The sequence below is a fragment of the Hibiscus syriacus genome, unplaced genomic scaffold (assembly GCF_006381635.1).
Source record: "Hibiscus syriacus cultivar Baekdansim isolate YM2019G1 unplaced genomic scaffold, ASM638163v2 tig00112491_pilon, whole genome shotgun sequence".
NCBI classification, from domain to species: domain Eukaryota; kingdom Viridiplantae; phylum Streptophyta; class Magnoliopsida; order Malvales; family Malvaceae; genus Hibiscus; species Hibiscus syriacus.
This window is the reverse complement of record NW_024063344.1, coordinates 53850-66342: the sequence shown is the minus strand read 5'-3', so window position 1 is coordinate 66342 and position 12493 is coordinate 53850. Positions and strand designations below refer to the sequence as shown.

Here is a 12493-nt window from a genome sequence, read left to right as displayed (position 1 = left end):
CATATCGGTCTCACGGAAGAGAATCGAAGTTATTTTTTTTCCTTCATATTTTTAATAGTTGTGACTTGTGATAGAATCGATTACTGCCGTAGGATTTGATTATTTTCAGAGCGAAGAAAAGAAAAGAAACGCTGACTGATGATTTGTTTTTGAGACTCAGAGTTAATTATTTTCGTTTTCTTTTAATTTTTTTGTGACTCAAACTTAATTCGAGTAGAAGTTGAGGCGAAATGCTAGATCTTAATCTCAATGTCGCCTCGACTGAGTCGAATCAAGATTCTGAATCTGTGGTTCTCTTTACTGATGAGCTCAATGAATATCCTGGAAACCAAATGGACGAATCCGAAACCTCGAATTCGTCAATCGTAAACGATGATGGCGAGTCGTGCTCCACACGCGCTAACGGAGACGCCTTCACTCTAAGCTTCGACATACTCAGAGTTGGGAGTGGAGGAGGCGAGAACGAAAACGAAGACGCTCCTGTGGTGGTTACTAAGGAACTATTTCCGGTGAAGGGAGTTGGAGCTGATTTCCGAGGCCCCGAAGGACAAAGCTCGGGAAACTGTACTAACAACAACAAATGGATCGATCTTTCGTGCGACGGAAAAGAAGTTGGTCACCCGCAGGTGATGCAACAACAACCGTCACAGACGGCGTTGAAGAAAAGCCGCCGAGGACCTCGCTCTCGAAGCTCACAGTATCGAGGAGTTACTTTCTATAGAAGAACTGGAAGATGGGAATCTCATATTTGGTATTTTTGTTTTCATTCTTTTCGAAGTTCTATTTTTAAGATAATATTTTGATTGGCTACTATGCGTGACTGAATTTTGATTTGGTTTGTGATGTAGTTTTAACTGAATTTTCTATTGAAAATTTTGCTCATTTTTTTTCAGGGATTGTGGGAAACAAGTATATTTGGGTATGGATATAATTAGCTCATTTTCTTTATTGACAACTATTGTTAAGGATTTTTTTCTCTCTTCACTTCGGAATGTTTTGATCAAACTTTTCCTCTTTCGGCTGGATTTTGATTTTTTAAGGTGGATTTGACACTGCTCATGCTGCAGCTAGGTAAATTACGGGAAAAATAATCTGTTGATTTAGTTTATGAACTTAGTTATGTCCTAGTTTCTCTCTCTCTAAAATCTGGGTATGCTTGATTCAGAGCCTATGATCGAGCGGCTATTAAATTCCGAGGTGTTGATGCAGATATCAATTTCAGCCTGAGTGATTACGAGGACGATATGAAACAGGTTGGAATTTGATCACTACTGTGTAAAATATTGATTAATGAAACTCACTGTAAAAGCTAAATGGTCTGAACTTTGAATGATAATAGTTGAGTTGTGACCATCTCTCTTTTGGTGATGGACAGATGAAGAAATTGAAAAAGGAAGAATTTGTGCACATACTTAGACGGCAGAGTAATGGCTTTTCGAGGGGAAGCTCGAAATATCGAGGAGTGACGCTGCACAAATGTGGTCGGTGGGAAGCTCGGATGGGGCAGTTTCTTGGCAAAAAGTGAGGACTTTGTTTTTGAAATTTTCAGTTTTGTATAAAAAAAAAATACTATGATTTAGTAGTAAAGATGCGAAATGTTCGAGTTCCTCTGGGTGTCGAACCGAGAAATATTTTTTTGTAGAATTAATTATCGGATTGTTTTTTTGGTTCTCTTTGAATGGAAAGCAATTTGGGTAGTGTTTTATCGTGGGGATTATGATGCTTGCTTGCAGGTATAATTATCTTGGGCTGTTCGACAGTGAAGTAGAAGCTGCAAGGTCCTAATGATCATGAGTTACACTCTACCTGATAATTTATTATCCTCAATTCTCAACCTCAATTGGTTCCATCCAACATTTGTCCACGTTTTGATTTTTTCTGGAAATCAGGGCTTATGACAAGGCAGCTATCAAATGTAACGGAAGGGAAGCAGTAACCAACTTCGAGCCGAGTTCATATGAAGGGGAGATGATCTTTGACACCAGTAAGGAAGGTATCATTTGTTACTGGTCACTTCTTATTCTGTGACTATAATGTTTATTCTAATAAAAGTTATTTGCCTGATGAGAAATTTTTTTGATGGTGCTTTGTTAACTTGTGTTTAAATGATGTTTTACGCAGGCAATACTCATAACCTCGATCTGAACCTGGGGATATCTCCACCCGTTGGCAACGAGTCTTTAGAAAATGAGGGGAATCCCCATTTTTGTTCTGGCTCTTTTGACAAAAATGGCTGGAAGAGTTCGAGGGTAACTTTTCATTTGAACAAATCTAATTTTCTTGTATGTTTCAATACACGGAGACGATTGTTGTTCGAACCTACTAATAAAATAACGTCTGGTGCGAGCATTAGGAAACATACACTGCCTGTTTTTGGATGATAGTTGAGTATCTTGATCTCTCCCTGTTATAGATGGATGGTGTATCGATCATTCTATGATTTACTTTTGCAGGTGGCGAACACTGCTGCGGCAACAATCGGTCCAGTTCACAAAGGGCTAGTGGGGACTTCAGATCAGCCAATTTTCTGGAATAGTGTATGTCCTGCGTACTTTCCTAGTGAGGTAAAAACCTCATTGCGCTCCTTCTGGGTCTTTAAACCTTTGTTCAGCCCTTTCATCACTTGGACTTTTACATGAAAAACAGCAAACATCCTCATCATGATCAGCTCGTAATACTTCCTAAACCAACCATGCATGTACAATTTAATAGATCCTGCCTAAAATTATTGTTGTAGTTAATACTTTGTCTTTAACCATGGCGTCTAATGTGATTGTTCGAAGGGTTTTTAAACATTGATTGGAATGCTAAATGTGTGTGAAGTAGTTTCAGGGACTATATAGTCCCTATAAGATCTTGTTATGTTTTTTGGTAAGAAAAATGTTTGTCAACCTGGAACTAACCTGAAAGAATAAAAACAATGGCTACCTCTGTATTTCATGGACATGAAGTCTCATTAAACACGACGTTGTTTTCTATTTTTATTTCGTCTTCAACGAAAGCTCAGATTGATCTTATGTATAACTGAAATTTCTTGATTTGTTTGGCAGGAAAGAGTTGAAACCAGTCCTCCGCAAGGCCTCCCCAATTTTGCGTGGCAAATGCAAAGTCGAGTCAGTGGTGCTACGTCAATGCCACTGTTCTCTACTGCAGCATCATCGGGATTCTCATACTTGGGTACCTCTCCTGCTGCTGCCATTCTTCCATCAGAACCTCTCAATCAAATGACCCGCAACCTCTGTCTTAACACGGCCACCGCCACCAACACCCCTCAAATTGATTTTCAGATTAAGCCACAACGGGCACCACCTTAAGCTTCAACTCTCGACATTTGCAGCAAAAACTTGCCGATGACAGGATTCAAATACTGATCATTACACTCTCAGACTCGATAGTTTCTAACTTGTTTGATTAACTAAAAAAGCGTACTCTGTTTGATATAGAATATCAAGAAGTTTTTGCCTTTGGTTTTTGGAAGTTACATTCATAAGATGCCATCATAATGACAAGCAACGCAATCGAAGCCTGCTAGAATTAGATTTAATTGCTACAAAGCACACACGATTCAACAATAAAAAAAATGTCTTTAGAATTTTTAACAAGATTTAAATCAAAATAAAATTTAAAAATAATTTATACATAATTTACATTTGATGGAAGTCAAACATCAATATTCAAAGATAAAAGTAAACCTTTACTGTTTTTGTGAATATTTTTTTAATGTAAATAGAGCCGTAAGATTTATTAAAGGGAGAAAATATTTAAAATTACAATTAAATTTGAAAATTAAACACATTTTTAGAATATTTTGTTAAAATCAATAATATAAGATAACTAGCGATTCAATATCATAGAAGGATCATACAGAAAAATATTAAAATCCATCCAAAAAAGTTAGAATAAAAATAAATATAAATAAATATAATTACATCGACAAATGAACTACAATAAGAGATTAAACTATTGAAAAACCAATGACAACCACAAATTAGAATCTAATATCCAAAGCACTAAATATCAACATAATAATAAATAAGTGTTATCTTGATCAGTCGTGATAATATTAAATCGAACCCTAAAAAAATTAAAATAAAAAAAGCAAATGATCTATAAATAAAATAAAAATATGCCAAAATACATATGAAATCATGAAAGTATATCATAAACATAGAATTATTAAAAAAAAGAAAGATACGATATAAAAGTATATATAAAAAAAAGAACATAGATGGTCAACGACCAACACAAAAATTAGTATTGCCGCATGCAAAACCTGTTTTTGCGAATACTGCATTGGTAATTTCGATTCCAAATGAATAAGGAAAGATATTTTGAGCACTATTGGACCCATCATTCGTACCTATGATTTTTATATTTATATGATATTTATCTAATTATTCTGTTGATTTATTTTTAATTTAGACCACTGGACTTTATATTGATAATCATAAAAGATAGATCACAATAGAATTATGACCGTGTCAATTTTTCAATGATTCATCATTGTTATATGTATTTTTATGTTAATGTCGATGATTTTATCATTCACCGTTGATAATAATATGTGTTTGTGTTTATAAGTTGTTTGAATAATAATTTACTTGTATGATATATTTTTTAGAAATTTAATTTGTACATTTCAATAATTTAAAAAAAATATTCGACTTATATAATTAGTTTCTACTTATTTTTATAGATTCTTATTGTATTTCAAAATATTTTATGGTTTAATAGAACAAACTAATATTATTAATTTAAGAAAAAATTGATATTAATTTAATTGTTTAACTTTTAAATTGATATTTTTCTAATCATTCTGGTGCTGAATCAAATGATATGATTTATTTTACTAATATCATATTTTATTATTATTTATGCCACATAATATTAAAGTAAAAAACTTAAAATCATATTCTAAATCTTATGCCTAAATTGGGGTGTTTAGTTTATAGAATGGAAGATTACATTTGGTAATAAAATTATTGGGATGTAATATTGTTATGAGAATGTTTTATTACCTTGTTTGATTTGTTTAATAGGAATGTAAGATTACAATGTTTTATTTGAGGAATTTAAGATTATTTGGATGCATATTTTACCAAATTATCCTTGTGATATTTGTTTTCTTCAACAAGTTAAACTTTAACATAAAATTATAAATGTTTTAATAAAAATTCATAAAAATATTTTAATTGTTACACTATCTAACTTTTAAGAAAAACATGTTTAATATATAATTAATATAATTAGTATATCAATTATCAAACTTATATTTTAAACAGTTTTTATAAGTATCATATTTATTTATATAAAATATAATATAATATGAAAAATAATGTTATGATCTCGAGTTGACAAAAATAATATTTTTAAAATATAAAATTTATTTTTTAATAACTCAAAATTAAATATTATTTTAAATAATTAAATTTTTATAATAATATCATTTTTTCAAAGATAAAATTTTAAAATGATTAATATATTAAATATTAAAATTATGAAATAATTTTAAAGGCTCAAATTTATTAATATTTTACTAAATCAAACTCTTTGTATATTATTATTATGTTTATAATTTTGAGTAAAACACGAAAAATAAAGATTAAAAATGATCCATATAAAAAGAATACATTATTCCAAAGACATTTTTACCTAAAGTGACTAGAATGATTAATTACCGAGATAATAACATACCCATCATTTCAATCAATAAAATACTACTATTAATAATAAATTATTACATTATAATAATTTTCTGTGAATTAAACGTGAGAAATAATCTTTTGCGCATCAAACACCCCTAAACTCCAAATTACAAACCCCCGCTCCACCTAAGATGCTTCGTCTTCACCAATTTCACCCTCCTATCGATCCAATCATCCAATTCTGCATATACAATAATCAATTAAATTTGAAGTAAACTTAAATCAAAACTATATACTCATTTTAACGCAGTTCAAAACTTTATAAAGTTTTTTTATATAATTTGGTTGATCTAAAATATATTTTTAAACATTATTGTTTTAAGACGAGTTTCACAGTTTGACCGTATAATTAATACAAGTTAAAATTAATTGAAATTAGTCCCACGAACCAAATAAACTCTTTTTTTATGTACACAACTAAAGGACTAAAAGACTAATGAATCTCTCTCTCCTTTCCCGAGAAAGCAACCGTTCATTGACGGGTCCTAATTGATGAACAGTTGATATTGCATGCAAAAGCAGAGGGTTTGGGGTTTTAGGAAGATAATGAGAGAATAGTATAGTAGAAAACTTGTTACTTGGCCAGAAAGCATAAAGAAAAAAAGGAGAAATTTGTTCCCTCTCTTTATATTAAAAACAAGCTGTTATTTTATAGCGATTTCCTTCCTTTTTGTTGTTATTTTTTCCCTCTCTCTGTATAAGAGTCTCTCGGTGGTACTACTCTCTTTATAACGTACTTTGGTTATCAAGTATTTAACGCTTTTCGGGTCTCCGATGGCGGGGATGGGTTTGTTAGAACACAAAGCCTCTGCTTCGTGGAAAACGGAACGTAAGAGAATTTTTGAAAGAAAGAAATTTGATATTAACGAAAAAGTCGAGGTAATGTGGCTGTTTCCATTATCGTTTTTTTTAAGTCCCCCCCTTTAATTATGCCTTTCTTGGTCGGTTTCTTTTCTTCTTTTTAGGGGTTTCGAATTCTGGGTTTTAATTTTCTTGGGTCTTACGGAGTTTAATTAATGCGGGTGCTTTTTTATTTTTAGAATTGGGTTTTGTTTAATGATGAAAGCTTGCTTTTAATCAGTGTTATTAGAGCTGCATTCTGCTGCTTAATTGTTTACCTGATTAACAATGCGAAGATAAGCACTGTTTGGGGTCTGTTTGGTTGCCATGCAATGTTAAATAGTAGTCGTTTCAGAATTCTACAGTAATTTGTTTTGATCATTTTAAACTTTAAATATGGATATTGATGGATTTGTTCTTTGCATAACAAAGTTGAAATTTTGTAGGTGAGGAGTGTTGAAGAAGGGTTTCAAGGTTCATGGCATCAAGGAAGTGTTATTTCATGGAATAAGCGAGAGTGTCACGTCAAGTATGATCATCTTCTTCTTGATGATGGTTCTGATAAGCTCGTCGACATTGTGAGTGTTTCTGCTGTAACAAATGTTTTTGCTTGTTCATGTGAGACTCACTATAACTATCGAGGGACTATAAGGCAATTGCCACCTGAACTAGAGTTCTGCAAATGGAACCTTTGCTACGGGCTCTGCGTTGATGTATTGTATAATGATGCTTGGTGGGAAGGTGTGATTTTGGACCATGAAGTTGGTTCAGAGAAGAGGAGAGTTTTCTTCCCTGATTTGGGTGATGAAATGACTGCTGAAATTGGCAACTTACGAATTACTCAAGATTGGAACGACTTCGAAGAGGAGTGGCAAAAACGTGGAACCTGGTTGTTTCTTGAGTTGATTGAACAATACGGGAAAGAATGGTTTCTTTCTGTTTCTGTACAACAATTTTGGTACGATTTACGAGAGAGAAAGGATTTTCAAAATGTTGGAGAGTGGACATTTTCTTGTGAGACTCTGTGGAAAGAATTGGTGCTAGAAGTAATAAAAGATATCCATAAAATCACTGCGGATCATTTTGTCAAGGTATTAGGCCTTCCTGCTTTCTCCCAACCAGAAACCAAATCAGAAGAGGAGCCTGTTATACCGGATGCAGATGTTTATATGAGTACTGATGCAAATTTAGGTGACACTTTTGCTCTTGTACCAGTTAAGAATCACGTTAACAGTTCTTTGTTGAGTCCAGACACAGTTAGAACTCCATCAATTCAAAGGAAATCAAGTTCCGGTCAGCTGATGCATGTTTTCAAGGATGATAACAGTGTTTTGCCCAAAACCTGTGTTGATAAAGCTGTCTGTAGTTCACCTGAGGCTTTGTTGATCTCACCCTCTGTTGTAGGTGGAATTTCCAGCATCTGTTCTGTAGCTAGCAATGAAGGGATTTCCGGCACTGATATAGATACAACTGAAAGGAGGGCTAAACATTCAGGGCCCAATGTAACTGCAACATGGATGCCTCCTGACCCTGAGCTTCTTCCTAAAGCTGAGTCATGCCCTGATGCCATTACCAAATATGTTCTTGCTAGTAAGGAGCGTGATAATTCTCTGATAGCTGATGTTAGGAAGCATCTTCTGTGTCAAGGATGGAAAATGGAGACCAAGCAAGACGGAAAAATCCTCAGGTGGAGATACTTCTCACCAGCTGGGCGTTGTTATTACTCTCTTCATGAGATCTGTTTAGCTCTGACAGATCGCTCCAGAAAGCAAATTTGTTCAAACCCCAAAGATGTACAACATCTAGGTATTGTTGAACCAAACATCAAGGACTACATTTTATTGAACCAGAATATTGTCCTCAAGCTGTTTTGGACTGGTCTAAGGCTGAATTGGATGAGATTCGCAGATGCAAGGGAAGTGATATGACACTAAAGGCAAAAAAGCATCTCTCATGGCTGGGTTGGGCGTTTCACTATGCAACCAAATATGGAAAGCGCTATTTGTGCTACACTTCTCCAAGAGGAAGGATGTACCAGTCACTTCGGGAAGCCTGCAAAAACTGTATAAAAGAAGGCGGACTTTCTCAAACTGATGCCTCTCCCTCTAGTCCAGTGGAAAAAAATTATGCTGTTGAGGAGATTGATTGTCAGTTAGTGAGTGAAAAGCTTTCTTCTACACTTGCTATTGTGGATATCCAGAGAAGTTGGATGCCATCAAATAATGAATCTGCAAACTGGTCCAAGAAGTGTCATTCGAGATTTGAGAGAAGAAATGTCGTTGAGCGAAGTAGGGTCATTCAAAAGCCTAAAAGGAAGAGAAGAGATAGTTTGTCATATCTTGCATTTGACTTAAAAAAAAGGCGAGCTGACTTACCTGTTAAATACACTAGCATCTCAAGATTGAAAGGTGGAAAGTTACCTGCGGCACTGATCAAACTAAGAGAGAATCTTAAAGGTAGTCAACATAACCGTGTGCTACAATCAACCAAAAGAGTGCAGCAGATTGTAACTCCTAGTTCATTGCATCAAAATCCACGAACTGTGCTGTCTTGGTTAATAGATAAAAATATTGTTTTGCCAAGGTCAAAAGTACATTACTGGAGGAAGAAGCAGAGGTTGAAAGCTGAAGGGAGGATAACTCGTAATGGAATTATGTGCAAATGTTGTGGCAAGGTATACACTCTTGGTAGTTTTGTATCACATGGCGGTGGTGACCACCAGAGACCAGCTGCCAAGATCTTCTTGGAAGATGGCAGGTCTCTATTGGACTGCCAGATGCAAGTAATTCAAAATAGTAGAGTGAAGTTTGGAAAAAAGAAGAATTCCCAGTTGACCTGCAATTGCCGAATGGACCAGAATGATGAAATTTGTTCTGTTTGTCAGTATGGGGGTGAACTAATTTTATGTGATCAATGTCCATCCTCATTCCATAAAAACTGCCGTGGTTTAAAGGTATCACTTTTGTTTTTATTATCAGTTCATCCCATCATAATATGTTTATATTCCATTTTCTTAAATCCTACAGATCTTTGATTTCTTCTTTTGAAATTTTCTGTCATAGACAGTTCCAGAAGGTGATTGGTTCTGTCCATCATGTTGCTGTGGGATTTGTGGTCAAAGCAAGCTTAAAGATGGTGCAAGTATAGTGGATGACAGACTTTTCACTTGTGCTCAGTGTGCACATAAATGTATGTTATTTTCTGTATTTGTTGATAACTCAAAAGCACATTGGTTTCTTTATAATGTTTTGTGTATTTGATGCAGATCATGTTGGCTGCATATGCAGTGCAGGGGCAGATAGGTTGGAAATGCGTGCAAAAGAAAATTGGTTTTGCAGTAAAAAGTGTGAAGAGGTACTTTCAATCAGCTTTATTTTTTTATTTTGTGTTGTGCATTTACAAGTGATAGCTAACGATATTTCTTTCTTCCTTGGGGCGCAAGTCATTTCGCATCTTAGTAACCTTTTGAGTCCTTACAATTGCTGTTTTGCTGCAGATATCTTTGGGCCTTAATAAGCTTTTAGGGAGACCAATTCCTGTTGGAACAGACATTCTAACATGGACATTAATTAAATCTGTGCAGCCGGAGAGTCATGATCCTGGTGCTTCATATAATGAAACTATGGTTGAGAATTATAGCAAACTTAGCATTGCGCTTGAAGTGATGCATGAGTGTTTTGAGCCTGTCAAAGAATCTCGTACAGGAAGAGATCTTTTTGCAGATATTATATTCAGTAGAAGGTGGGTAATTCTTATTTTTCTCATGTCATTTTGATCGTTTTAGTATGGGCTGGATACTCTTTCTGCAAATCGTTGCTTTAAACTTTGCATTAATTTGCAAATCAAATTTTTATGTGGCAAAACTTGAGTGTTTTAGATTTATGGCTGGAGTGACTTATGATAACGATGGTGTATGCTGTCTATGCCTGCGCCTAGGGGAGGAAAATGATCTACTTTTGTGTGATTTGTTTATGTTAATCTGGCAAAACATTATCTTGGACTGAATGTTTAATGGTTTGAATTGGCTAATTTTAAAGATTACTATTAAATTACATGCATTTACTCTTCCTTATAGCTATTCTTGGTAGCATATTGGTTTCTTTGCCAGTAGGCCATACTAACCTACTGCTGACACTTCAAATTCATAATGTTTTAGTTGCTGCTCTACTATTATCACTTATGGTTTATTCGAATTTTGTTTGTTTAATCAAAGTAAGTGGCTTAAAAGTTTGATTCATTTGGTTTTTGATTTTTACAGCTCAGAACTTAACCGCCTGAACTTCCAAGGCTTCTACACAATACTTCTGGAAAGACATGATGAACTCATTACTGCTGCCAATATCAGGTAAGCTTCTCTAACTAACAGTAGTGTGCTATATAGGACTGAAGAGCTTGGTTAGGATGTTTGTATGTTTACCTTGTTCATAATGGTAGTTTTTATTTCTATTTTACCATTCAAAGGGTTCATGGAGAAAAGGTGGCCGAAATGCCTTTGATTGGTACCAGGTTTCAACATAGGCGACTTGGAATGTGCAGCATTTTGATGAACAAACTTGAAAGGGTAAGCTATGTCACGCTTGTATTGTTTCTTTTATTAGTAGTGCTTTATATCCACTATTTGTTCAAGTTATATTGCATGAAGTTTCTGGGATTAGATATCATCGAACTCTTGCCATGCTAAATGCATGCATCTGACAAATTTCTAACCATTGCTTCTTGCATGAGTTCTTCAGATGCTCGTAGAATTAGGAGTGGAGAGGCTGATACTACCTGCTGTCCCTGATGTGCTGCGCACATGGACCGACTCGTTTGGATTTTCAGAGATGACGCCATCTGATAGATTAGAGTTTGTAGATTATACATTTTTAGATTTCCAAGGTGCTACCATGTGCCAGAAGCTTTTGCTTAAGAAGCCTTTACCAGAATCAAGCTTATCAATTGGTATTCCCAATTCCCTAGCCACCTAGTTCAAGTCTTAGTTACTGCAGTGAGTCACATTTTAGTTTCCACTATTTTCAGGATCCCAGTTTGGACTTCATAGTGATGCATTTGAAAGCAGTGATAATGTCAATGACGATGAGTCTCATTCAGTCTGTGAAGTATCCCAAGCAAGACAAATCAGTGAAAACAAAATTATGGGTGAAGGACTACTGGAGTATGTCTCACCTCTTCAGTAATCTATTTAGAAGAGAAAAATTGAAATTGGTAAAATGCATTGTAGCTTCATTTTTCCTTAGGATGGGCCAAACTCGAGATAACTACTGGCTTAGTATCCTAACGATAACCTGTAGTACACAACCTGGATTTTCATGCTTCAGATTGATAGGTTCTCGGTAGTAAGAGTGGCATCATGTTCATTGTTGTACCTTAGATCCTAATTTTTTTCAAATATATCAGTTACCAACCTTTTAGAAATGATCAACATCAAAAATCGCCTCTCTATTATCAAACACATATATAGTGTATACACTACATATTGATGATCTTACTTTCTTTGGGAAAATGCTCTTTACTAATATTGATTTTAGCATTTGGAAAAAGACCATGTGTTTTGTGCATATAGTTTGCCATCATTCTCTGTATATCCTCTTTAAAATTGTCTTGTTGGGTTCAATTGCAAAGTTGATAACTATTACTCATCTGGAAACCCATCATTGAGGCTTGTACCGAAGATTATATTGACCATCTATTGATCTGTTTATTTCTGAGCCTGTGGTTTTCTATGCATCTTTAAATTTGAAGAGAGATCAGTCTAGTGAAATCCTCCTATCCTCTAGAATCATTTGGGCTGAAGCATCACTTGGGGCCATTCATATTATGAGCAACTTCCTTTTTTTCCCCTCAAATTTGTTTGGTGTTCTATTCTCTGTTAAAACTTACTGCTTTCAACGGTGCTGAATATGCCAATTAAAGTCAGGTTTGACACAGTAGGAGGGATTAGTAGCAGT

General features: G+C 34.7%; 2 protein-coding genes across 4 annotated transcripts; both read left to right on the top strand.

Moving 5' to 3' along the window:
- Positions 1-3338, top strand: LOC120180123 (ethylene-responsive transcription factor RAP2-7-like). 3 transcript variants are annotated; one of them, XM_039185517.1, is made up of 10 exons: positions 1-751; positions 894-919; positions 1041-1071; positions 1166-1253; positions 1376-1521; positions 1734-1778; positions 1890-1984; positions 2122-2249; positions 2454-2564; positions 3051-3338. In XM_039185517.1, the coding sequence occupies exons 1-10, from the start codon at positions 231-233 to the stop codon at positions 3312-3314; spliced, it is 1455 nt and encodes a 484-aa protein (XP_039041448.1). In that variant the 5' UTR covers positions 1-230; the 3' UTR covers positions 3315-3338. The 3 variants fall into 3 exon arrangements, with proteins under 3 accessions (XP_039041448.1, XP_039041447.1, XP_039041449.1); XM_039185516.1 differs by having other exon boundaries at positions 5-751; positions 1890-1993; XM_039185518.1 differs by lacking the exon at positions 1734-1778 and having other exon boundaries at positions 7-751; positions 1890-1993.
- Positions 3339-6479: 3141 nt separating this feature from the next.
- Positions 6480-10549, top strand: LOC120180256. Its single transcript, XM_039185629.1, has 7 exons — positions 6480-6584; positions 6992-8258; positions 8375-9498; positions 9608-9734; positions 9811-9899; positions 10042-10286; positions 10423-10549. The coding sequence occupies exons 1-7, from the start codon at positions 6480-6482 to the stop codon at positions 10547-10549; spliced, it is 3084 nt and encodes a 1027-aa protein (XP_039041560.1).
- Positions 10550-12493: the final 1944 nt, after the last annotated feature.

Excerpts from the sequence above, each read along its gene's own strand:
- LOC120180123 (XM_039185516.1), top strand. The coding sequence starts at position 231 with ATGCTAGATCTTAATCTCAATGTCGCCTCGACTGAGTCGAATCAAGAT. Across the intron at positions 752-893 it reads AGATGGGAATCTCATATTTG|GGATTGTGGGAAACAAGTAT; the intron begins GTATTTTTGTTT and ends ATTTTTTTTCAG. Across the intron at positions 1,994-2,121 it reads CTTTGACACCAGTAAGGAAG|GCAATACTCATAACCTCGAT; the intron begins GTATCATTTGTT and ends TGTTTTACGCAG.
- LOC120180256 (XM_039185629.1), top strand. The coding sequence starts at position 6,480 with ATGGCGGGGATGGGTTTGTTAGAACACAAAGCCTCTGCTTCGTGGAAA. Across the intron at positions 9,900-10,041 it reads GCAGTAAAAAGTGTGAAGAG|ATATCTTTGGGCCTTAATAA; the intron begins GTACTTTCAATC and ends GTTTTGCTGCAG. Across the intron at positions 10,287-10,422 it reads GATATTATATTCAGTAGAAG|ATTTATGGCTGGAGTGACTT; the intron begins GTGGGTAATTCT and ends TGAGTGTTTTAG.